Genomic DNA, 27,339 nt, shown 5'->3' with positions numbered 1-27,339 from the left:
TCAGAGTTTTTTCCCCCATTGTTTGCTCATTTCCTCAGCCTATTACTTGACTTTTTAAGTCTTTGTTAAAGTAGAGCTCTGCTTCCGGGGTGATTTTGTGCAACTGTTTTCAGAGATACTTCTAGGAACCTGTAAGTTTTCAGTTCTTCCAAGGTGGTATGATCTAAGGAGAGGTGTTTACTGCTCTCCTGGCCTATGCTCTGGACTATGAGTGTCCATAAGCACTGTTTTCTGCCCTGGAACTGTGGGGAGGGTCCTCCCTCCACTGTGGCCACAAGCTCAGCTGTGCTAGGGCTCCTCCTCACCCTGGAACTGCCACCCAGGATTGTGACCTGGACCCGAGTATGGGCAAAGCAACAGAATCCTGCCCCAGTGCTAGCAAAGAGACCCCTGTAATCTCCTTCTGACTAGTCGTTCAACCCCCTTACTATCTGTGGGCTGAGAGCTCTGGGAGCAGAGATGCTACTGCCACTGCCACTGCTGATTCAGTCACTCCCAAGGCCTGCTCCTGGTCTGCTGGGGCCCAAGCTGTGCTTGCATGGCCTACGCTGTACTGCACTGCACTGCACTCCGGTCTCGCCTAGGTGTGACACACCTTTCCTGCTCACCTTCTAAATTGTCTTTGGTGTCTATGGGCTGAGAGGTCTGGAAACTGCCACTGCTGCCAGTGATTCAGTTGCCCCAAGGCCTGCTCTGGATTTGGTGGGGCCCCATCTGTACCTATGCTGGACTGTGCTCCTCTCTCACTCTGGTGCAGCAGACCTTTCCTGCTGATCTTCCAAGTTATCTTGGGCTGGAAATTTGTTTCACTCCATCTTTTTGTTCTGTTGCTCTGGAATTTGTTTAGAGTCATTTTTAAAGGTATTTGGAGGGGTTTGAGGAGAGCTCAGGTGGGTCCCTGCCTTTACTCTGCCATCTGTACCATTTCCTTCCCCAACTCACTTAACAGATGAGGAAATTGAGACAAACAGAGTTAGGTGACTTGCCCAGGGCCACACAGCTAGTAAGTGTCTAAGGCCATATTTGAACTCAGGGAAAGGAGTCTTTCTGACTCCAGGCCCAGCACCATGTAACTGCCCTTGCCTCTTTTACCATTAAGCCAATTCTGTTTTTAAGGTGTTATTTTCTTCAGTGTTTTTGTGTCTTTTTAAAAACTAACCTGTTAATTCTCTTTTCATAATTTTCTTGCATCACTCTTTCCTTTTCCCAGTTTTTCCTCTACCACTCTTATCTCCTTCTTTGAGTCTTCCAGGAATTCTTGGGCTTGGGACCCATTAGAATTTTTCTTTGAGAATTTTTTGTGGCTCTTTCCACATTGTCTGATTCTGAATTTATGTCTTGGTCTTCCCCGCCACTATAGTAGCTTTTTATGTTATTAGTGTTGTGTGATCATTTTCCAGCATACTTTTTTAAAACTTTGAACTTTATGTTAAAATTGGCCTCTGCTCACCTGGGAGTTCAGAGGTACTATTCCAGGCTTTAGGTTTTCTTTACACTGCTGTCTTCAGAGCTATTTCTGGGGGTCTGCAAGTTTTGCGTGCTTCCAAGGTGGTGTGATCCTGGGAGAGTATGGTCATTGCTCTCCTGGTCTGAACTATGGTTCTTATTCTGAAAGGGATCCTGTTCTGCTACAGCCACAAGCGCTAGTGTTCCTCTTTCCTTTGGAACTGTGACCAGGACCCCTACTCCCTTGTGACTGACCACAAGTGCTCCTCTCCACCCTGGAACTGTGACCAAGAATTGCTTTTGGGCAATAGAGTTGCCAATCAGCACCAGCTATACCTGGTGTCAGCAAAGGATCCCCCGTAATCCCTTTCTGACCAGTTGCCTGACCTCTTCTTGCCATCTCTGGGCTGAGAGCTGCTGAAGCTAACGCCGCTGTTGCTCCCACCCCAAGTGCGGACTCCAGATACACTTCTACCACAGTGACACAGACTTCTTCTACTGACCTCTTAATTTTTCTTAGGCTGGGAAAAATGTCTCACCCTGATCTTTTGTTGGCTTTTCTACTCAAAAAATTGATCAGAGATGTTATTTTAAAGTTGTTTGAAGGTGAATTTGGGGAGAAATCATCTGGGTGGCTTCCCCTAATCAGCCATAATGGTTAACTGTGTTTAGCCCACCAGTCAGTCAACAATCCTTTATGAAGGTACCTTACTACATGGCAGGCATTACAGTAAGTGTGGAGGATACAATCTGAGCAGCTAGGCAGCACAGTGGATAGAGCACTGGGCTTGGAATCAGGAAGGCTCTTCTTCATGAGTTCAAATCTGGCCTCGGATACTAGCTATGTGACCTTGGGCAAGTCATTTAACCTTGTTTGTCTCAGTTCCTCATCTGTAAAATGAGCTGGAAAAGGACATAGCAAATACAGTATAGTATATAATAATAAATATAGTATCTTTGCCAAGAAAACCCCAAAAGGGACTCACAAAGAGTTGGACATGAGCGAAATGACTAAACAATGAAGGATACAAAAAAGGCCAATATAGTTCCTCTGCTCAAAAAGTTTGCATTCTGATGACAGACACATCATGTAAATAATTAGTTACATTACAAGAAGTATACAGAGTAGATGGAAAGGATGACTGTTAACAGTAAGCATACCAGAAAGGGCTTTTGAGGTATAGTTTTTGAAGTGAGGACCTACAGAGCATCTTGAACTTGAGGTAGTAAGTCACCTTCTGGGTACCAAATCTGCAGCTTATGAGTGTTAAATTGAGATAAGAAGCTCGGGGCGGAGGGGAGTGCTACACATTCCTTCATATATGTATGTATGTATGTATGTATGTATGTATGTATGTATTTAGGGGAGTAGATCATTAGTTTGACCTATTAGAGAAATACTGTAGGAATTTACCCAGATTTTAGCAAAACGTTTAAGAAATTGTTTCATGTTATTCTTTTGAAAAAGATGGAGAGATGTGTGCTAGACAATAGTACAATTCAATGGGTTAGAAAAAATTGAATGGCTGGATGGACCAGAGTGATCATTAATGGTTTGAGGTCAACCTAGAATGAAGTCTTAAGTGGAATGCCTCAGGGATCTGTGCTTGGTCTTGTCCTATTTAAAATCTTCATCAATGACTTGTATAAAAACATAGATTGCATGCTTATCAAATTTGCAAATAGTATCAATATACAAGAGAAGACAGTCAAGATCTTAAAAGATTATGACAGGCTAGAATATTGTGTCAAATGTTTTTTAAATGAAATTTGATAGCAAGAAATGCAAAGTCTTACATTTGGATTCAAAGAAATAACTTTGAGTGGACAACATGTGAAAGGTATGGCTAGAGAGAGATTTTTATGAAAAGGTCTGGAGAGTTTACATGGCAGGACATTCAATGTGAGGCAGTTAGGGCATATGTCAGCCCAAACACTGAACTTATAAATGAGATCCTCTTTATAAAGTGCTCAATATAATGCCTGGCATGGAGTAGGCATTATATAAATGTATTCTATATATTAGGTATTATATAAATTACATAAAATAAATATAAACTTAAATATTATATAAATATATCATCATCATTCCTCTCCTCCTTATCATGATGCTCTCTTCTAGGGTCCCAGATTTAGGTAGCACATGGATGAGCTGGACAGTGTCCAGAAGAAATGAATCATGTTGGTAGAGACTTGAGGCTATGCCATAGGAAGCTCGTATGAAGGGATTGGAGATGTTTCACCTGAAAAAGAAAATACCTGGGGGGGGGGTGGAGAGAAGCACAGTAATTGTCTTCTGTTATCTGAAGGGCTGACATGTAGACATTTCCTCCTTTTCCTATTGCTAATTATGGCTTATTAACCCCCAACTTTGGATTACTCCCATCATCTGCCTTTTACCTACTCCCATACTACCAGAAGCTAGTTGCTAGGAAAAAAATCATGGTGACCAAGTCCACTAGAAATTCCTATTAAATTATTTCACTTGTGCCCTCATTACAGGAGGGCAATCTTTTTGCTTTTACTTAATTGATCTGTTACCCCACTCACCAGTTGTTTTTCAGTCATGTCTGATTCTTTGTGACCCTATTTGGGGTTTTCTTTGCAAAGATATTGGAGTGGTTTTCATTTCCTTCTCCAATTCATTTTACAGATGAGGAAACTGAGGTAAACAGGGTAAAGGTTCTTGCCCAGGGTCACACGGTAAATGTCTGAGGCCAGATTTGAGCTCAGGAGGATGAGTCTTACTGACTCTATGCTGGGCATTCTATTTACTTCGCCACCTAGCTGGGGTGTATGGAGTGTTCAGGAAGGACTAGCAACTCTAGTGTGAAGGTGTAGTAAAGCCCTTACCAGGACTGCTCATCCACTTTTGATGTCCATCTCCCCCAACTCTCACCTGTGACTCCAAGAAGCTTTGGCATGCATAACAGCCATACCTTGGTGAAATCTGCAGATGGGCTAATCCAGGTTGAGGATAACCAACTGGTCTCAAACCCATCAGTGAGTTAGGGAGTATCTACCCCAAGCATGTAAAGACTTCCCCTGGCAGAATGGATGGATGAGAACAATTTGTTCCAATGGCCATGAGGACAGCTGAAGTAGCTGCTGTGGAGCACTTTGAGCTTGGTCAAACATTGAAGATGCCAAGGTCGTCCACTGCATCTTCAGCCATCACCTGTTATCTTGACTTTGTCTTGCCCCTGGACCCTGATGACTCTGGAAGAGTGAGAGAGGCCAATGACTCTGCACAACTCTGTTTCGCTTAAATCCAATTCATGCATGTTTGAAAATAAAGGACGAACAACAATCCTACTCCCTACAAAATCTCTGCTCAAGCCTCACAGAAAGTTCCCTTCCCTCACCCTCTCAGGTGGGGACTTTGCCTCATATTTTGCTGGGGGGAAAATGAGTTCATTCCCTAGAGATCCCTCTTTTCTCTTCTTCCTCTGAAATCACTGACATATTCCTGTATTATCTTTGCATTTACCCTTCACTGAATCACTTAAAGAACTCAAGAGTGTGTAAATCCCATCCCTTAAAACTGTGGGAAAATGTTCCCATAGCCCAATTGTTAAAAAGTTTTTTGTTGCAGCACATCTAAATCTGTATCTCTTTTACCCAAGGCTCCTAGTTCTCTCTTTTGGGACAAAGCAGAGCCTGCTTTATCTCTCTGCTGTCAGACATTCAGACAATAAGTATTTATTAAATGTCTACTCTATGGCAGTCTTCCGCCATCATCCTTCCAAGCCAGTCATCTTCTTCAGCTTGTTGTAGTCCTTGGCCGAGCACTCGCCCATAAGCGCTCAGCCAAGGAATCCCAACGGCCTGGATATCAGAGAAGTCCAGTTGGAAGCACAACCCTGCCCTTTGTTGAACATCCCTAAAACCCGCAGAACTTTCTGCAAAAAGGACAGCAAGCACCAGTCTCAAAAAGTGATGCGGTACAAGAAAGGTAAGGATTCCCTGTACGCACAGGGGAAAAGGCGTTACAATCAGAAGCAGAGTGGCTCTGGTGGTCAAACAAAACCAATTTCATGGAAAAAGGCAAAGACCACAAAAAAGATTATAGCAAGGCCTGAATGTGTGCAACCCAACTGCAGGTTTAAGAGGATGTTTGCCATTAACAGGTATAAACATTTTGAACTAGGAGGACATAAGAAGAGAAAGGACCAAGTGATCCAGTTCTGAGTTTCATCGTTTTCATCTTAATAGGAAAAAAAAAAAAAACATTCCTTGGTTTTGTGTTTTCTGTCTTGGAAAGGAAGAGGCTTGAGTAAAACCAAACCTCATACTATGTGAAGCTTTTCACATATAGGAAAAGTTCTTGAGGATGTGACTGTTTTGTAACTTTAGTCATCTACTCAATAAGATTTATGTGTCATGGAGATAAAGCCCAGCTGGACATTGGGGCCCAGGGTCCTTGGTTATTAGTACTATGGCTACAATAGTTACTGACAGCTTGGATTCCCAGGCAAATTGGGAATGGGGAAATTAGAGATACAAAGTAATAAAGATAGGGATAGCTAGCCCCTATTTTATAGGTTTTCAGCAAATCAAAAGTAATTAATTCATCACCTTCAGGGATTGCCCTGTTTTCAAAATATTCATGAATTGGTTTCCCATATCTATTTGGGTTGTTAGGGTTCTTTGTGGAGAACAAATTAATTATGGTTGAATTGAATTAAAAGGATGGTCTATTAACTGAAAACTCATCTGTACTAGAAGTATTAATCAAGTGACTTCCCATATCTATTTGAGTTGTTAATCCTCTACGGAGAGTTAATTAATAGCGATTGAAATATCTGATCATTAAATGGATGGTCTCCTAATTGAAAACTGATATTAATTACATTTAGGGGCAGGTGGGAATGACAGCTCGTCAAGACTTGGAACAGTAAAGAATGGAGGTCATTGTTCCTTTATTTTACATTGTTGGGTTTTTTTTGTTTGTTTTTTGTTTTTTTTTTTTTTGGTATTACATAAACCCTTATTAGGCTTTAAGCCATTCCAAGGGCAAAATGTTTATCTGTGTTGATCTTTGTATCTTGGCACCATGCCCAGCACTGTGCCCTTCACACTAAAGATGCTTAATAAACTTTGAGTCTTCCTAAAAAATGTCTACTGTATGCCAGACACTGTGCTAAGCACTGGGAAAACAAGGGGTGAGGACTGAGAAAAAGTCATTAGATTTGGAAATGAAGAAATTATTGGTAACTTTGAAGAGAATAGTTTCGGTTGGTTGATAAAATCAGAAGCCATATTGTTGGAGGTTTATCATCATGATTCTCATGAAAGCAAGCTCCCTAGACTTTCCTTCTGGAGAGATAGTCACCCAAGGAAGAAAGCAGCTTTAGGCAATATGACCCTCAATAGCAGAGAAAAGCGCCAGCTATGGACTCCAGAAAGGGGCACACCCTAGAAACCCAATTGAGCATTCCACCCAGCAAAGAGCTTTATGAGGACAGGGACAAAGGATTTCTAGTAATAGAAGTTGCGAACTCAACTTTTGCCGTTGGTGTATCCTACTCTTACTCTCCTGTATGGATTGTAATTTGAGTTCATTCTTTTCACTGATGCTGCATGTTTTTGTGGGAAAGTATAACCAGGCTTTTGAGAGGAATGTTTTGTATCAACTGAACTCATACAATCTTAGTAAATGCCTTTTCTAAAACCTAGCTAGCTCCATAGCTAGCCAGCACAGTAGATAGAGCACAGGGCTTGAAGTCAGAAAGACTCATCTTCCTGAGTTCAAATTTGGCCTCACACACTTACTAGCTGTGTGGCCCTGGGCAAGTCACTCCCCCTTATTTGTCTCAGTTTCCTCATCTGTTCAATGAGCTGGGAAATGAAATGGCAAACCACTCCAGTATTTTTGTCAAGAAAACCCCAAAAGGAGTCATGAAGAGTTAGATGCAACTGAAAAATGACTAAAAACTTAAGTCTACCTGGATGAATGTTGATGGGAAGCACCCTTGTGGGGGCTTATGAACTACAGTAGTAGCTAGAAGCCTGAGAATTGTTGATTGTCTCTCTAAGGAGCAAGTTACTATGTAACTCACTAGGAGAGTAAGTTCAAGATGGAGGAGCAGTGACACAGAGGTGCTGTACCACACAAACTAAATTGTGGCCTTTGCTATTAACCAACCAGACCTCTGGAATGACTCTAAGGACAGCCTCAAACGTCCTAGCTGTTGTTCCATTGTTGATGTCATTTGTCCTTCATTTTCAAAGAGGCCCAATGACGTCATGCGATGATGTCTTGATTCCTGCATGACTTTGGATATAAGTGAGGCAGAGCTGCACAAAGTCATCAGCCTCACTCTGTCTTCCAGAGTTATCAAAGTCTAGTGGCAGGACAAAAGTAAAGAAGACTGGTGATGGCTCAGAAAGCAATGGGTGACCTTGGCATTTTCAATGCCTGACCAAGCTCTTCATGGCTATTGGAACAAATTGTTCTCTTCCACTCATTCCACCGGGGGAAGTCTTTACATACTTGGGGTAGACACCCCTGTAACCCACCAATGGGTTTGAGGCCTGTTGGTTACCCTCAACCTGGTTTAGCCCATCTGCTGAGACAGTTCACCAGGATGTGGCTGCTGCGCATGCTACAGCTTCTTGGAGTCACAGACGAGAGTTGGGTGACAGGTGGACACCAAAGGTGGATAAGCAGCCCTGAAAAGGGTCCAGCAATCTCTCACACTAGTGGTATTAGTCCTCATGAACACCCCATGCATCCCTGGTGTTCCAAGTCTAAGCTATAAATATCTCAATCCTCAGGCCAAATATCTCTTATCTCTCAAGAGGCCATTAGAATAAAAACTAGAGAATACTTCAGTCCACGTAATAATAGCTTACATTCACATAGTGCTATAATGCTTACAAAAAAGAATATTCAGACTTTCATTTTTGCCTTTGTATTCCCAGTGTCATAGGAGACAATAAATTCTTGTTGACTGAGAGGTAGCAAAAGTTTATTGTCTCTATTTTATAAGTGAAGAAACTGAGGCTTAGAAAATGTGACTTGTCCATGATCACATAGATATTGCTGGTTATAGGGGGGCAAGGAACAACAGGGTTCGAGTAACATTGACCCCTTTCAATACCGATGGAAGTCTAACCCAGCCCTAAATTCTGCACAGTCCATCTAAAACCAGAAAGCCATGAGAAAATGGCTGAAGAAGGAGTTACTTCTACCACATTTCAAGAAACAACCCTGTGCTTGAGCCACCAGCTAGCTTCCATCAGGTTTTTATTCCCATCCAGTTAGGGACATCATGGCAGGCAGGAAGGAAACAAGCATTTATAAAGTGGTTACTCTGTGCCAGTTGCCGTGCATGGTACACCAGATGGCAGGCCCACTGGTAGAGGTAAAGATGGAGAATCAGCTCTGTTCTGTGGACTCATCACAGAGACAAGAAAATCTTAAGGGGTGTGTTGCACTGGGTGGTGAGGAAGAGTCAGCAGAAGGGTTTAGCTGGACAGCTAGGCCATTTAGTGATCAGAGTGCTGGATCTGAAGACAAGTTCAAAGCCTAGATCAGATTTTACCAGCTGTGTGACCCTGTTTGAGGTCACTTCTTTACAAAAAGTTAATTATTTCCCAACCAAGGTTTCCTATGCAAGGCTTTGTCTGGGGGCCTGTTTGGACACATGGGGAAAAGAGGAACAGGGATAGTGGGGAAATGGAAACCTTGGCCAGTACTTCTCTTTTTCCCTACTGCCCCCGGACTCTTCTCGGGCTACTTGGCGCCACCTCATTTCAGCAGAACTGGGTGTTTCAGGAACCGTATTGTGGATTTTAATGCTCAGGTTATCTAGAGAATAGAACTAAACCTATAATTACAGCCCATTCCATACCTTTAAGGCAAGGGAGACCAAAAGGATGGAGTGGGAGCAGATGACTCTCTCCAGACATGGGAAAGCCAGTACGTGTCTAAACGTTCCTCTGGCTCAGGGCTGCACCCCCTCAAACACCATCCTTGGTCTGAGACATGGCTAGCTTAGACCTAGTAGTTTTGGGTCATGGGATCATAGATTTACAGACTTGAAGATCATTGAGTCCAACATACTCATTTTACAGATAGTGAAACTGAGGCTCAAATGGGAAAGTGATTCATCCAAGCTCACCCAGTGAGTAAATGGAAGAGACCAGAATTTCAACCCAGGTTTTCTAACTCCCGATAGAGTTTACTACTCGTGGCTGTTCATTATCTCTTGCTCATAGACAAAGAAAACCCATCTGATTTACTCTTAGTAAATAAACCGTGACTTATGTGTGTGTTCTATTTTAAATAATAAAGATGCACATGACAATGTTCTGATTTCATCCAGAACATTGCAGCACCTTCTGGGGAGAGATCTAGAACCACTCAAAGGAACTGGGTTTGATCATCCATAAAGCAGGAATTCTGAATCTTTTTTTTTTAAACCTATTCTCCTTGGGCAGAGCCTGGTGAAATGTTATGCCCCTTCTCAGAAGATGGTTTTTAATGCATAAGATAAAATACATAAGATTAAAAAGGAAACCAATTATATTGAAATGCAGTTATCAAAAAATGTCTATTTTTTAAAGTTCACAGATCTCAGGTTTAGTATCCCTGCTACAGAGGAAAAACCAAGTGGATGAAGAATGTCTATGGACCAGATTACTGCAAGCATTTGTATGAGTAACTTACAGAACTTTTCCATTGGTGTGTACATGGATATGCATGTCTATAGGGTAGGCAGCAAAAAATAGACAATGATGTGGGAGTGGGGGCCCTATGGAGTAAGCAGAAAAAAATGGACAATGATTTAGGCCCAAAGTGGAATCAAAGGAGAGAATGGACTGGATCGCCTTTGGGAAATCAACAAGCTCTTTTAATGATCCCAAGCTTCCAATGAAAGCAAAGGTCCATCTTTTTCACTACTATCGATGTTGATGACATTGATTTTTTGAGACATGGTATGCTACAGTGTTCAAAGAATTAAAAATGAATATACTAAGAGAAAACAATGGAGAGGTCCACTGGTGGTTGTAATTAATGTAATGAAGACCAGGAGTAAAAGGTGTCATTAGTGAAATGTATGACAAAAAGAATGACCAGTCACAGGGGAAAGGTTGACAGGTGCACAGCCAGGGTACTCCACTGGTACTCCTGTGATATCAGAAGAAATCAAAGAGGGCCACTAGACAATTGGGTAGCCCCATTGTGGTGAATGGATGAGAAGAAATGCATAAAACTCAAAGAGGATGGCAGGCTGGGATGGGTTGCAGTATGATGCACATTGTCCTGAATTGATAGAAACACATATCCATATGAGGACAGACAGCACCAAACTACACATATTCCATTCCTCTCTTTGGTCCGTAGCACACATTTAGACCAGGTTGAGGAGCCAGGGTGTGCCTGGGACCAGGTGTCAAGTCTTTGACCATAAAACAGGTTTTTTCCCCTTTCTAGGAATAGTCACCTGGCATTCACAGAATCTGAATCTGTGACCTTGGCCTCATTAGTCCCTAGGCTCCAATGCATGCAGCTATGTCCCAGAAGGTGGAAATGCTTTGGAATAAGTTGGGGTCAGTCAAGGAAAACTTCTTGAAAGAGGAAAGAAATAAGCAGTTTTGAGAGAGAAGAAAAGATCAGAAAATAACAGAGAAAAGGAGGATTAAAAATCAGAAGGCTTAGTGGTCAGAGAATAAATAATAGAAATAAAATCATTTAATCAAAGAAACTGACAACGAGTCAGTATAACAATTCTTATGGGATGAAACTAAAGCAGTCTTTAGGGGAAATTTTTATCCCTAAACAATTTCATCAACAAAAGAGAGGGGGGAAACATCAATGAAGTGGGTAGCTAAAAAAAAATTAGAAAAGCAATTAAGTAAAAAACAAAACAAAACAATAAACACCAAAGTAAAGATCTTGAAAATCAAAGAAGAGATTAACAAAATTGAAAACAAAAGTTTTAAAAACCATTGAAGTGATAAAAAACTAGGAATTTTTTAGAAAAGTGATAAATAGTTTGCTTATCTTATTTTTTAAATAAGAGAGAAGAAAACTAAGTCATCTGTATCATAAATGAAAGAGAATTAACAACAATTGAAAACCAAATAAATGAAACTATCAGGAATTATTTTTGCTCAATTACATGTCAAAAAACTGATAACTTAGATGAAATAGACAAACATTTAAAAATATAAACTACTCAGAACAAGAATAAGAAATAACAAAAAATAAATTACTTAGAAACTGAACAAACCAAAAATGAACTCCCAAATAGAAAAACACCAGTGAATGGATTTACAAGTGAATTCTATAAACATTCAAAAAATTAATTCCAATATTACTAAACTGTAAAAATAGAAAGAGAAAGAATCCTTCCAAACTCATTCCATGATACAAATATGGGCTTGATGACTAAACCATAGAGAGGCAAATCAGAGAAAGAATATTATACAGCAATATTCCTAATGAACATCAATACAAAAACGTTAAATAAAATATTAACAAAGAAACTATAATAACACATTGATAAGATTATACACTACAACCAGGATGGATATATGCCAGGAATGCAAAATTGGTTCAACATAAGAAAAACTAAACACATAATAGACTATACTAATAACAAAAATTATTTTAAAAACATATCAATACATGTAGCTGCAACAAGCAAACAAACAAAAAAAACTAACAACAAAAACTTCTTGCAAAATCCAAAATTGGCTATCATGAAAAACACTAGAAAGTACTGGAATAAATGGATCTTTCTTTAAGATATCCATCTACAACCAAGAGCCAACCTTGTATGTAATGGAGAAATGTAAAAGTTGGAGTCCTTTAAAGGTAAAGCAAAGATGCCCTTTACAAACACTATGGCTCGATATCTAGAAATGCTAGCTATAGCAATATAACAAGAAAAAGAAAATGAGGGACTAAGTACAAGCAAAGAGGAAATATTGCTACTGCCTTTTACAGACCACATGATGGTTTACAAAATTCAGGGGTGGGGAACCTGAGGCCTCAAGGCCACATGTGGCCCTCTAGGTCCTCAAACTTGAATCCAAACTTCACAGAACAAATCCCCTCAATAAAAGGATTTGTTCTGTAAAACTTAGACTCAGTCAAAAGGCCATACCCAAGGACCCAGAAAGTCACATGTGGCCTTACAACTGCAGGTTTCCTACCCCTGGTAGATGCTCTATCCCCAAAAGAGTCAACTAAAAATTGAAACAATAACTTCAGCAAAGTTGTAGGATATAAAATAAATCCACAAAAACCACGAGTGTTTTTGTATATTATGAACAAAACCCAACTGAAAGAGATTTAAAATAAAAAAGAAATTCCATTCAAAATAATGATAGAATATATAAAATAATTGGGAGTTTATCCACAGAAACTATATGCAATTAAGAAATATCCTATAGAAATAAAATAGATTTAAATAGAGAAATATTCACTGTCCCTGGGAAAGCTGTGACAATATAATACAACTGGGAATTCAGGGACTCCTGGAGCCCTTCTAACTCAAATCCAGTCTAGCAGTTTCTACCAAGTCAGCAGTGATCTGGGGTTAGGTGTCATCTGCACACAGCACAGGGTCATAGGCCTATAGAGGCCAAGGGGATGTATCAGCTTTACTTCCCATTACTGTTTATGAGGGGAAAAACATAGACTCTCAGAGTGTCTATCAATAAGATCAGGACTGAGAGCATCCAACAATGAACAGAATGGACCAAGAAGACATGGAAGGCCAAGAAGACCCAGAGCACATGGAAGGCCAGGAAGGCCAAGAAGCTCATTTCAGAGCACTCAACCAGCGTATCTTCCTGTGGCCCCGAGGTGAGCCTGCCAGCCCCGGCACTGAACATTAGCTGCCCTTACATAGCATCTTCCCCCCAGACCCTCTTCTAGGCAGCTGTGCTCATCTGACTATGGCTCCCTCAGCTGCTAGAGCCCTCACCTTCTGTTTAATCTGTATGCATCTTGCATGCATCTATTTATTTATGTGTTTCCTCCATTAGAATGTGTACTCATAGAGGGTAGGGATTGTTTTTGCCTTTTTTCATAGCCCTAGTGCTTAACACAATTCCTGGTACATAGTGAGCCATTAATACATGCTTATTGACTGACTGTTTAACTGGTGTCTGGATATCTAGTCAGGGATGGGGACGAATGGGTTAAATGAAGCCAGAGGACCAGTTCTACCTTCCTCCCTAGGGACCATTCACGGATGGGACAAGGGGGAGGCAGAAACCTCAGTCTGTGGTTTATTCCCTAGGGTCTGTCAGCCAAAAAGCATTTAAAGGACTAGCAACTGGGAGTCAGGGGGGGAAAAGACCTCCTGCAGAAGGTGGCATTTGAGCTGAGTCTCAAAGGAAGCCAGGGAAACTGAGGCCCAGGTGAAGAGGCAGAGTATCCTAGGTATGGAGGGTTCCAGGGCAAAGGCACAGAGTCTTGAGATAATAGTGTGTGTGAGAACTATAAGAAAACCAACGTGGCTACATCATAGAGTCTGAACTGAGGGCTAATGACTAAAAAGATAGAGAAGAGGCAGGTTGTGAAAGGTTTAAAATATCAGAGAATTTTATATTTTGCCCTGGAGGTAATAGGGAACTAGCTGAAGGGAGTGATGTGGCCAGACCTGCACTTCAGGAAAATCACTTCGGCAGCTGAGTGAAGATCGATCAGGGAAGAGACGAGGCCGACCCTGGATTTTCTGCGTGAGAGATAGCACCTGTTGCCATTCGCCATGATCCATTTTATTTATTGCTAAGCCTGATGACTGAGTGGACAGCATCACTCCCTTGTTATCTTCCAATCCACTGGCCTATTTGCTGTTCCTCATACACCTTTCATCTCTGTGTCTGTACCTTGGAAGACTGTCTACCATGCCTAGAATACATATCCTCCCCATCTCCGTCTCTTAGGATCCCTAGTCTCCATAAAGCTCTGCATAAACGCCACTTCCTCCTCAAAGCTTTTGCCTCTTTGGGCTTCACCTTCCTTAAGTGAGGGCTTTGGACTAGATGACTTCCAAGTTCCCTTCTAGTTCCAGGTCCATAATAATATTACCCTCTCCCCATGCTACTTCATATGTATTTGTGTGCATGCTGACTCCTGATATAGAATGTTGACTCCTCAAATGCAAGGATTTCCTTTTTTTTCTTTATATCCTTAGCCCCTAGTATAGTGTCCAGCCCCTATTCATATCCCTCACCCCCAAAACAGGGCTAGTACCTACTAAGAACTTAATGTCTGTCAATTTCCTAAAACTTTAAGTAAAACACAACCGTCTGGAACAGATGGTTTAGATCAGGGGTAGGGAACTGGTGGTCTTCTAGGTCCTCAAGCACGGCCCTTTGGCTGAATCCAAACTTAACAGCACAAATCCCCTTGATAAAGGGATTTGTTCTGTAAAACTTGGACTCTAGTTTTACCTAGGAGGCCACAAAGGCCTCCCTCCCCTGGTTTAGATATTAACCTCCCTGAAGACTGTGGATGGACAACGTGCTCCTTTGAGATCTCTTCTGACTCTAGGCTCTGCTTTCCTACACTGACTCTGGATTCAGGAGCAAGGATCCTCTACACCAGCGGCCACCTTGGCCTCCATCTGCCTTCTTAGTCTAAGGCAGCAGTGGCAGCAGTCTGAGCACCACATAACAATATGGCACGATTCCTGTGGCCGTCGATAAATCCCCGCATGTAGAAAGCAACGTAGGGTAACCATCTAAAGCACAAGACTGGCTTCGTCCAGCTTAGGAGGTGAATGTCACCCAAAGATCCCATTCCGATCCACAGCCTTTCCTTTCCTGGCTCCCAAGTCTGTTTTCTCTTCCTAGCCTCCAAGACCTGAGACCCTGTTCCTTCTCCCAAAGGTTCCTGACAATTGAAGAAGTTATGCCGGTCTTAAAAATCAGAACGTGCTATTATTAGTTTTTTTAAAATACTTTCTATTGTTACTTTTGTTTAGTCTTTGATCCCATCATTATTAAGCACGTCATTTTGGATTCTATCAAGACCTGAACCATTTGGTCACATTTTCTTTATTAGTTACTATTTTAATTGTGTGATATTCTATACTGGGTTCCAGATTTTTGGCACTTTTTTCTTTTGTTCTCTATGCCTTAGAGAAATTTTTGTGACTGTCTCATATATTTGTTTTGTTAATTTATTCAATTTTTAAAATTTTCTATTCAAATTCCTCCCTCCCTCTGCTTCCTCCTCATCTTCTGAGAAGGAAAGAAAAATAAATCCATTATAAATATGTAGTCATGCGAAACAAATTCTTGTATTAGCCATGTCAAAAAAAGAAAAGAGAAGAAAAACTCCTTCAATCTGCACTCTGAGTCCATCAGCTCTCTAGAATGGGGAAAATAAAAAGATACGCATGATTTAACAGCTTTTGGGATATAGTGCCAAATTGTTTTCCGGAATGGTTAAACCAGTTCACGGCTCCTTAAACAGTGCAAAAAAGTCTTATTTCCCCACAGCCCCTCCACCATGTCATTTTCTTTTTTTGTCATCTTAGTCGATCTGATGGGTGTGAAGTGATACCTCAGAGTTGTTTTAATTGGCATTTTTCTATTTGTGATTTAGAACATTTTTTCACATGGTTATTGATAGCGTGGATTTCTTCCTTTGAAGACAACCGATTCATATCCTTTGACCATTTATCAATTGGGGAAAGGCTCTTATTTTGATAAATTTAACTTTGTTCCCTATACATATCTGAGAAATGAGACCTTTAACAGAGAAACTTGCTGCAAAGATTTCCCCATCTCAATGTTCTGCTTCTAATTTTAGCTGTATTGGTCTTATTTGTGCAAAAACTTTTCAATTTTATGTAAACAAAATTGTCGATTCTACTGTCCCGTGAACCTCTCTATTTCTTGCTTGGTCATGAATTCTTCTTCTATCCATGGATCTGACAAGCAATTTCTTCTATGCTCCTCTACTTTGCATATGCTGTCATCCTTTATGTCCAAATCATGTACCTATTTTGAGCCTATCTTGGTATAGACTGTGAGATAGCAGTCTAGATCTAGTTTCTGCCAAATCACTTTGCAGTTTTCTCAATAGCTTTTGTCAAATAGTGAGTTCTTACCCTGGGATTGTGAGCTTATCAAGCATTATGTTACCGTGCTCATCTGTTTTTATATTGTCTACCTAATCTATTCTGCTAATCAGACTATTTCTTACCCAGAACCCAATGTTTTGATAACTACAGCTTTGTAGTGTCGTTTGAGATCCAGTACTATTAGGTCCCCTTCTTTCCCATTTGTTTTGCATTGAGCCCCTTAATATTCTTGACCTTTTGTCCCTCTAGTTGAATTTTACTTATTTTTTAGCTCCACAAAGTAATACTTTAGTAGTTGGATTGGTATGGCACTAAATAATTAATTTTGGTGTTATTATCATTTTTATTATATTGGCTCAGCCTTCTCATGAGCAATTAATATTTCTCCAATTGTTTAGATCTGTGTTTATGTGTGTAAAGATTATTTATAATTGTGTTCATATAGTTCCTGGGTGTTTCTTGAAAGGAAGACTCCCAAGTGATTTATATTTTCTGCAGTTTCTTTAAATGGAATTTCTCTTTATTCCAGCTAGATTTTATTGGTAATACATAGAAAGGCTGAGGATTTCCATGGGTTTATTTTATATACTGCAACTTTGCTAAAGTTAAACCCCATACATTTGTATAACAGTAAATTGCATAATAAGCCCATTAATTTTTCTTAAATTAAGTTGTTTCAATATTCCATATAATTATGTAACTTCTTTATTTCCTTTCATTTTAAATTGGAATATGCCAAAATTGTTATGTTGAACTCTCCTATTAACACTTTTTTTTTAAAAAATCTAGGTCCTTTTATAATTCAATTAATCTTTTCCTTTTGTCTCTGTTCAGTTGTGTCTGGCTCTTCACAACCCTGTGGACCAAACTGTCCATGAGGTTTTCTTTGGCAAAGATATTGGAGTGGTTTACCATTTCTTTCTCCAGTGGATTAAGATAAACAGAGGCTAAGCGACTTGCTCAAGGTCACACAGCTATTGTGGCCAGATATGAACTCGAGTTTTCCTAATTCCAGGCCCAGCTCTCTATCCAATGAGCCACTAGTTGCCTCCATCTTTTCCTTTAAAATTTAGTAATTACATTGTTAGGGCAAGATACATAAATATTAACACATTAACAGTCAATGGCTCCTTTAGTCATATTATGATTGCCATGCTTTCCTCTGCTAATGGATTTTTAATCTAAAATCATCTTTTTATGAAATTATGATTTCAATTCCTCAATGTTGACTTTTGTTATCAGTTTGTCTTCTTTCATTTTTTTTCTGATAATAGATCTCTCATTAGGGATATCACCATATCTTCTTTTAGTGAAATCTCCTTCATTTCCTTTAGTATTTATTATGCTATCTTGTGCTAGATCTAGTCTCATTTTTTTCAGGACTCTGTTTAGCCCAGTGCTTAGCACATAATAAATGCTTGTTGACTTATTTCCTTCCAGTACCTTGACTTCAGAATCTTCTATTCTATAGTGTTTGTTAGTCAACTTAGAGTTTCTTTTTTTCCTGATTTTTTTGTTTCCATGTTTTGCTTTCCTTTACCAACAATAAGTCAAAAAGCATTTATTGAGCACCTACTAGGGGTCAGGTACTGTGCTAAGCACTGACCATACAAAGACAGGCAAAAACAGTATCTACTATCAAGGAGCTCGCAGTCTAATTGACACAACAGGTAAATCACCATGTACAAACAAGATATATACATGATCTGTGGAGTTATTCTTCCAAGGTGGGGATGGGGGGGCTCTATTACTCACCTTTCTTCAATTTATTCCTTTATTTGGGGGCATTTTTACTATTTTATCTGCATTTTCCAGGGAAGAAAACTGAGCCTCATGGTGGTTAGATGTGAAATATTCAAATCTTTCAGACATTGATCTCATCCTCCAGGGTTGTTCTCCAAGAAAGAAGTACCTTCATTCTTCCAGAAGCCAAAGATAGTCAGAGGCAGCTTGATATTTCTGGCTATGTTCTCCTTCCTTGTGATCCTCATTATGTGTAAGTTCCTCTGCAGCTCTAGTGTATATTCCACACTAACCTCAGTTTTCGGAGCCTAGACAACCCCTTCACCTCCAGCGTGGCTCAGTACAGACTTCTTCCTGGTTTCCTGGGTTTATAGATAAACAAGGCTGCCCCTAGTTCCCAGAACCAACCCTAGGGCCTCAGGGAACTTGTACAATGCCTGCCCCCAGAATATCCAGTTGTAGTCTCACAGGTCAGGTGGGCTCACCCCATCTCTACTGCAACCAGGCTGCCTCCATATTCAATCTTACCTCCAGTTGGAGCAGCTGTTTCTTCCCAACCTCACCTCACATCCCCAGCTCTCTCCCACCTTTCAGGGCTTCAGGGGTTCTAATCTTGGAAATATCAAGTTTGCAGGGTCAGAGATCTCCAGAGTAGGTAGACTCTGCCTCAGTCAGTCAAAAAGCACTTACTCTATACCAGGCCCTATGCTAAGCACTGGTGATACAAATAAAGGCAAAAATATTGTCCCTACCCTCAAAGAGATAACATTCTAATAGGATAGACAAAAATATAACCAATAAAGGACATATATGATAGACTGTAGATGGAAAGTAATCTCACAGGGGAAGTTAAGGAACCAGAAACACAGGGTTGGGCAGCAATGATACCCAATGGCCATCGTGGCAGCCAGATGGTGGTGAGTAGCTGCCAGACTGAGATTCACCAGGAGGAGCAGCCTCTGGTCACTTTTGAATCACCAGACTGCCCAGTCCCTAGGGTCTACTCCACACCTCTGTCCCCTTATACAGAGAAGCTGGACTACTTGTTATTCAAAGGGCATATGGTCTGTCCTCATGCCCCCTTGAAACCATATCAAAAACAATAGCTCTATGCAGCAGTACTGGGACATACTGTCATATTTATTAGGAACCAGGCTTTCTGCCTCTTCCCCCTTTTACTGGAGAGAGGTCAGTATGTGGACATGAAAACTGTGTCTGCTGCAGGCTGTGTGGTCTGTGAGCCTGTAGTGGACAGCATCCAAGAAGGAATGGAGATGGGGTGGGGGTTTGGAGAAGATTGCAGGTCTTCATCCCAGCTGCCCAAGAGTCATTCACATACTTCTCAAAGGCACTCTATATGACATCTGTAGTTACTATAGAGGTTCAGGTTCAGCGCTCAAGCAGTCGTTTCAAAAGAATTGGATCTGAAGATATGATTCACTGTCACCAGATGGCAGAAAAGGTATCTCAGTCATACCTTTGTGATTCAAACAACAGACTTGGAGGTTGCCTTTGGAGCCTGCAGAATGAATAAAAAAGCATTAGTAAACACATACTATGTGTCAGGCACAGAGCTAAGGACTAGGGACACAAACACAAGTGAGCAAGACAGTCTCTTACCTCAAAGAATTTATGCTCAACTCTCTAATAATAGCATTGAGAAAAGGAGGGTGAGGTATTACCATCTATACCCTGATCTGAATGGCCCAAGAATGTTGGGTGGCCTGGGTCCCAGCAAGAGAATGCAAAGGCTTACCTAGCAAAGCCCAGGGTCCCAAGGGCACAGTCCAACTTCTTTTGATCATTCTAATTCTTTTCAGCAGTGCCCTTTTACAAACCTCAGGATCTTTTCCTCCCTCCTCCAGATCCCCAAATGCTCAGCAAGGTAGCAGATATTCAGACTTCCATCCAGATGCTTAAAGGTGTTTTGGAGACTGCCCCTCCTCAAACCCAGATGTTAAGTACTTGTTTGGAAGATGCCAGTGCTGAGATCCAGGTGTTAAAAAAAGGTCTGAAAAATGCCAGTGCTCAGATCCAGATGGCAAACAGCAATGAGAAGAATGCCAGCGCTGAGATCCAGATGTTAAAAAAAGGTCTGGAAAATGCCAATGCTCAGACTCATATGGCAAACAGAAATCTGAAGAATGCCAGTGATGAGATCAAAAAATTAAAGAAAGATCTGGAAAGCACAAATGCTTTAAATTCTGAGGCACAGAGGTTAAGACGTGATTTGGAGAAAGCCAATGGAGAAATCCAGAAGATAATGGGAAGTCTGGTAAACACCAGTAGCCTAAATGCTGAAGTTCAAGACTTAAAAGAGCAACTGGAGAATCTTGCAGCACAACGGTACCAACAAGGTCATCAAGGTGAGTAACACGGACAACAGCTTTTATCACAGAGGGTTTTTGGGGGAGGGCAGGTGCTTCTTGTCATAGGATTTAGGGATGGAAGGAACCTTAGACATCATTCTATCCCACTCCTTTGTTGCAAAGATAAGGAACTTGAGGCCAAGCACACCAGACCTGATATTCTGCCATTAAAGATTCATTCTTTTGGGTTAAAATTCAAATATATTTGGGAGGCAGCTCGTCTCACAGAAAAATGACCCAACACACTCAGCCACGAATCATAATCCTAATTTTTGTTATGCAAACAAGCACCCCATCAACATCTGTGGCAAGGGGGCAGAGCACAGACAAGGAGTTCAGAGACCCAAGTCCCAGATCCAACTTTATCACTAGCTTGGACCTTGGGCAGCTCACTACCTTTCTGGGCCTCAGTTTCCTCACCTGCAAGAGGCAGACACAAACCCCAGCCCTGCTGACTCCCAGGTGCTGAGGAACAAATAAGGATACAGATACAAAAGTCCTTTAGAAAATGTAAGGCACAATAATACTAGCATTTACAATAGTAATAGTAATAATATTACAATAGTAATAGTACTTACTTCACAGGGTCATGAAGATTAAATGAGGTAAAGTACAGTGCTTTGGAAAATTTAAAGCACTATGTAAAAGCTGGTTATTGTTACTGCTTTTTTTTTTTACTTACTGTTATTTTTAATTGTAGAAGGGTTGACTTTAAGAAGGAGAAAGACCATCTCATCACCTCAAACAGGAATGAAGGAGCAGCAGATAGTGGGGGATGATGGGAGAGGGATGTGAGATGAGAAGAGGGAGCTCTTTTAGTAGATGTCTGTGATATTTACCTAGAAACAGATCTTTTAAAAAATTTAGGCTTTTAAAAATCAGTGGACAGAACCAAACTAAAAATGACATAATTGTGAAATGAGTCAACCTAATTGTGGCATTTCAGTCCTACTCGGTATTGACTTAACATCTCATGCATAGATTCCTCACTGTCATTAAGAGTTGCACAAAGGGATCATTTTCTTTCATTTAAAATCAATACATCTTTCTAAAGCTTTATTAATTTTAAATAATGTTTTCTTTCAAGAACTAATGGTGAAAAAACGTCAAATGTATAAGAGGAATCTCTGTGCAATAAATTTCATATCAATGAAAAAAAAAGAAAAAAAAAGAAAATATAAGGCACCAATCATGTTTGAGACATCCCCGCCCACCACCACAGCCCCAACCTGGGCCAATCATGGGGCTTCCAAAGATGTTAGCTCCAGGGAGGGTGGGAAAGTATCTCAGCATCCCTTTTTAGAAGCTCCTAATTCCCTCTATTCTCCAGACCCTTCCACCCTGGGCTCCCTTCTGCAGCTAATCATCCAAGGCTGGCACTTCTATGAGGGGAAGGCCTACTACTTCTCAGACACCAAAATGACCTGGGAGGAGGCGGAGCGCTTCTGTGTGTCCCACAATTCTCATCTGGCCTCAGTGACCTCAGAGAGAGAACAGGTCTGTGCTCTCCCCAAAGGTCCTAAAAAAAGTAAAAAGTGACAGAGTATGGGGCTGGGGGAGAGGGGGAGAGTAAGAAACAAGAAAGAGAATCACTTGCGCCCTATGGAATACCTAAAAAGTATTTACTGTCACGAAAGACAGTCAAGGCGGAGGGGCAAGCCTCACTCCAATGAAATAGAAGAATAGATTAACCAGAAACATTAATGAAATGGCTGCTATGTCCAGGGCCATGAGACTACAAGGATAAAACAAAATGGTCCCATCCTTATTATCTTTTGAAAGACAAAGTATTACTATTCATTACGTAATCACGAGCAACAGCATTCATAATAGCATTCCTCCCCTCCATGCTCTAAGGGATCTATGAGAATGCTTGAGGAGGAGCATGTAGTCTGTGCGCTGGGGGAAGTCACCCAGGGGGACAGGCCATACAGAATCAAGTGATGCACTCTGCTTGGTCCAAGATGAAAAAGGCACATGCAAACAGAGCTTGAGTTCTAGGAATGAAGGGGGAAAGATGGAAGGCTCATGGGAGGGAGAAATATGAAACAGAGATGGATAGGGAGGGAAAGAGGGGGAAAAGTAGAGAGGGAAGGCAGATAGGGAGAAAAGGGGGAGAGAGAGAGAGAGAGAGAGAGAGAGAGAGAGAGAGAGAGAGGGAGAGAGAGAGAGGGAGAGGGAGAGGGGAGGAAGGAGGGAAGGGGGGAGAGGGAGAGGAACTAACAGATACCGCCTCCTTTTGCCTCTAGAGGCTACACTTAGGAAATCTCCACCCCCAACAATCTCATTCTCTGCTAATTCCCCTCTGCAGGAATTTCTAAGCAAGAGGACAAATGGAGTGTACCATTGGATTGGGCTGACTGACAAGGACACTGAAGGAACCTGGCACTGGGTGGACGGGACTCCGTATAATGAGAGCAGAGCGTAAGCGAGACGGGTCTCTCCAGCCGCAAAGCTTCCCAGGCGTCTCTGTCCCAGAGCCCGGTCAGGGAGATCTAAATTCCGGAATTGGAACTGACCTCAGGGCCATCTAGTCTGACACAGGCCTGAACAAGAATCCCTTTTATCAATCACTCAAGAGGCATTTATTAAGTGCCTGCTACATGCTGGCATATATTAAGTGCCTACTAGGAGACAGATGGGTGGCTCAATGGGTAGAGTGCCGGACCTGGGGTCAGGAAGAACTGAGTTCAAATCTGGCCTCAGACACTTACTAGCTGTGTGACTGTGTACAACTCACTTAACCCTGTTTGCCTCAGTTTCCTCCTTTATAAAATAAGCCGGTGAAGAAAGATGTAAACCATTCCACTGTCCTTACCAAGAAAACACCACAGACAGGATGGTGTCCATACCAGTCACACAGAGTGGGACACGACAGAACAGCAATGTGCTGGGCAATGCAGATGCAGGGACAGAAATGACAGTTCCTGCCTTCAAGGAGCTTATTTTCTAGAGGAAGAGAACACATGTAAACATATGAATAGAAACAAAGAATATACAACATAAAAAAACAAACTATTCCAGGTACAAAGGACAGCCAGACTGTGCAAAGGCAGAGAGGGAATATTTTCCTAAACATATCCACCAAAAGGCCTAACCTTATGCCTAGGAAAGTGAAGATCTTTTATTATTCAGTCATATCTGACTCTTCATGACTCTATTTAGGGTTTTTTGGCAAAGACACTGGAGTGGTTTACCATTTCCTTTCCCAGCTCATTTAACAGATGAGGAAACCGAGGCAAACACGGTGAAGCAACTTGCTTAGGGTCACACAGCTAGTAAATGTCTGAGGCTGGATTTGAACTCATGAAAATGAGTCTTCCTGATTCCAAGCCCAGTGGTCTATCCACTGTGCCACCTAGCCGCCTAAAGGGGAAGACCATCTGGACATTAATCTACTGACAAATGCTGTCACTGTGGAGTAGTTCTGGGTCCTCTTTAGGGCCCTGTCTTCTAAGAGGCAGCCTGCAAAACGTTGACTGGATATGAGGGACTGCAGGCTCAAAAAAAAAAACAAAACCCAAAACCAAAAACAAACTAACATCCGAAGCAGGACCACGCACTAGGCACAGGTGGTTGTTTCTAATCCTGGATTGGCGATATCCTTCTATAAGCGACAAAGGCTGTTCCAACAGTTATCGTAACATAAAACTTTGAGCTAGACGAGACTTTAAGGATTATCTAGTACAGCCTCTTTACATTACATTGGAGGAGACTGAGGCCTGCTGCAATCTAACCCCTATCCAACCCAACTCAAATGCCACCTTCTTCATGAAGCTTCTTCCCATCCCACACCAGTAGAGAACCTTCCTCAGACCTCACGTGGCATTTTGTTTGGAAACTCTGTGATATGCTCACCCAGCTGGCTAAAGGGAGAGCTGTAACTTGAAACCAAGCCTCTAGGCTTGGGGCAGCAATCTCTCCCTCACACCATTGAACTCTTTTAACAGGGTCTGTTATGGTTAGAATAATAATTGGCATTTGGTTAATGCCTTACAGTACCTCAATCTGGGTGTCACAAAAATAGTAAAGCAGGTACTACAGGCGACATCATTCTTATTTTATGGATGAGGAAACCAAGGCTCAGAGATAAAGTGACTTGTCCATGGTCCCATAGGTAGTAGTAATCAGAGCTAGGATTTGAACACAGGTCTTCCTGGCTTCAAGCCCAGTGCTACACTACAAAGGCAGCAATTCTTACATGAACCTTGTATCCCTTACACACCCAGCACAGCCTGGTCCACAGTAGGAAAGGGGTCCACCATGATACCCAGGCTTCTCACAGATCAGGGCTGCTCTTTTTGACAGGTTTTGGAACAAGAACCAGCCGGACAACTGGCAGTACGAGAAGGGCCTGAGTGAAGACTGTGTCCACATTCAGGCAAAGTGGAACGACATGCTCTGTGACCAACCCTATCCCTGGATCTGTAAGAAGGTGCCAGAACTCCCTGGGCAGCACTCCCAGACGTGGGCAGGCTCACCACCTGCCCCCATCCTTCCCTCACAGGGCTCCCAATGATTCTGAGATGGTTCCAGGTTCTGCTTCCTCCATCCGACCTTCCCAACACCAGACACCCATCTGAATACTCCCCACCCTTCAAGACCCAGCTCCAGCCTCTCACATCCTGGAAAGGCTTCTTGGGCCATTCCGGCCATGAACCCTGAGAGTTGCTAGCACCTCACAGGCTTCCCCAGCGGAGGCCAGCTGTAGCTCCAGGTCACCTCCATCTTCTTGATGGCTTCCTTGCCTTAGGCCTCCACCTCTTTTCAGCTCTGGAATCTTAATCAGTCCAACTGATATAGCCCTTGCTACTCAAAGGGGCATGTCAAACTGCCAACCTATCCCTCTGTTCACCATCCATATAACTTTCCAAACTAAAATCCCTTCACCCAGCCACCACTGCCCTGTCAGTGTGATCTCTCCTTGTCAGAACATAGGACAGTCAGCTTTTTTACATTCCCAGCTCTAAGCACACCATTGGGCATACATTCATTCCATTCTTTGATTCTGTCGCACTCATTGATGATCACAGTATCCTCTGCTTAAAGGCAATGTGATGTAGTTTAAAAAAAACAAAAAGACTTGTAGTTGGAAAACCCGGATTCAAGTTCAGCCCAACAGGTTGTGTGATCTTGGGGCAAGTCAGCTTACCATATTGGGCCTCAGTTATCCCATCTGAAAAATGATGGTTTAAAAGAGGGGATATTTTCAGAGGAAAGATAATGGGTACAGTTTTGGCCACTGAGTTTAAGAAGTCTAGATGACATTTTGAGATGTCTAATAAGCAGTTGGAGATGTGAAACTCGTGGTCAGCAGTGAGGTTAGGGCTAGGTAAGCAGATTTGAGAATCATCAACAAAGATAACAATTAAATCCATGAGACCTGATGAAACTGTCAAGTAAAATATTATCAGCAGAGAGTCTGGGAGAGACCCTGGGCAGGAACTGGTTAAACAAAGGGAGACAGGGGAATGAATCAGACAGATAGAAAAACAAGGAGAAATCCGTTATCATGGGGAGAAGTAAATGTACAGGATAAAAGATGGCAGAGAGGTCAAGAAGGATGAGGACTGAGAAAAGCCCATTAGATTTGGCATTTAAGAGATCATTAGTAACTTGACAGGGCAGTTTCAGTAGAATAATGAGGTCAGAAGCCAGACAGAGAGTTAACAAGAGTGGGGGGAAAGGAGTGGAGACACCTATTGCAGATCACCTTCTCGAGGTTACCACAAAGGATGTATGGGATGATTTCTAGGAGGAATGGACAGATCAAGCGAGTTTTGTTTTTGTTTTACAGGACGGAGGAGACGCAAGCACACTTCTAGGCAGTAAGGCAGCAGCCAGTTAACAGTAAGGGACTGAAGATTAGAGAGAGTGGCGAGGAGTTCGGGCAATCTGTTAGACAAGATGGAACGGAAAGGGATCACTTGTGAATGTAGAGGGGTTGGCCTCAGCAAGGAGAAAGGTCACCTCTTCAAGTAAGGGGTAGAGACAGTGGCAGAAGGCATCTGGGTGATGGGATAAGAAGACGGAAAAAAGGGAGCTCTCTGCAAATGGCCTCAATTTTTTCACTGAAATTTAAGAGGCTCTCACCCAAGAGGGTTCAGGGATGGGAATGCTATGAGGGGTTTGAGAACTGATGAAAAGGTTTGGAAAAGCTGCTATGGTAAGTGGAATAGTAGGGAAGTGCAAATAGATTGCCTTGTCATAGTTGAGGGCCAGCTAGGTGGAGAAATGGATAGAAATACGTTCAGCTAGGCACCGGTGGGTCGCAATCTGCAGTTAGAGAGGACGTCCAAATTGATGAGATCCCAGAGCTCCTGGATGATTATGGAGCACCTGGAGAAAGAGCTTGAGGAGGTCATGAATCAGACATAAAACCATCATTTCTCTTGGGGTCTCTAGTACGAGACAGCGAGGCAAATAGGAGCCAAGGCTTATATGAGGCATCGAGGTTTACAGAACGCTTTGCAGAAATCATCTGTATGTAAGCACCCGAAAAAGGTCCATGGACTTGCTGAGGCTTGTCTCATCTTCTCTCGTAAGTCACTCATCAAATCGGGACTCCAGGCACTTGTCACTTATTAACAATAATAATAATAATAATTGCTTGTGTTTAGAGAGCACATTACAGTTTGCAGAGTGCTTCTCAGTGGAGGGAAGGGGTGTTTAGCACAGTGGAAAGAGCAGGGGACCTGGAATCAGATGACTTAATC

At 41.8% G+C, this 27,339-nt stretch overlaps 2 protein-coding genes across 3 annotated transcripts; both read left to right on the top strand.

Moving 5' to 3' along the window:
* Positions 1-207: 207 nt before the first annotated feature.
* LOC114026287 (60S ribosomal protein L36a-like) lies at positions 208-5,637 on the top strand. Its single transcript, XM_027839960.1, has 2 exons — positions 208-342; positions 5,224-5,637. Exons 1-2 carry the CDS (start codon positions 208-210, stop codon positions 5,635-5,637), a joined length of 549 nt encoding a protein of 182 aa, XP_027695761.1.
* A 7,425-nt stretch (positions 5,638-13,062) lies between these two features.
* On the top strand, positions 13,063-27,145 carry LOC114026266 (C-type lectin domain family 4 member F-like). Of its 2 annotated transcripts, XM_027839931.1 has the most exons (6): positions 13,064-13,273; positions 18,400-18,507; positions 20,120-20,620; positions 21,954-22,120; positions 22,935-23,047; positions 24,932-27,145. In XM_027839931.1, exons 1-6 carry the CDS (start codon positions 13,153-13,155, stop codon positions 25,140-25,142), a joined length of 1,221 nt encoding a protein of 406 aa, XP_027695732.1. In that variant the 5' UTR covers positions 13,064-13,152; the 3' UTR covers positions 25,143-27,145. The 2 variants fall into 2 exon arrangements, with proteins under 2 accessions (XP_027695733.1, XP_027695732.1); XM_027839932.1 differs by lacking the exon at positions 18,400-18,507 and having other exon boundaries at positions 13,063-13,273.
* Positions 27,146-27,339: the final 194 nt, after the last annotated feature.

The sequence above is a fragment of the Vombatus ursinus genome, unplaced genomic scaffold (assembly GCF_900497805.2).
Source record: "Vombatus ursinus unplaced genomic scaffold, bare-nosed wombat genome assembly UNPS02014837.1, whole genome shotgun sequence".
NCBI lineage: Eukaryota > Metazoa > Chordata > Mammalia > Diprotodontia > Vombatidae > Vombatus > Vombatus ursinus.
The sequence above is the reverse complement of the archived record's forward strand: the minus strand, read 5'-3'. Positions and strand labels throughout refer to the sequence as shown.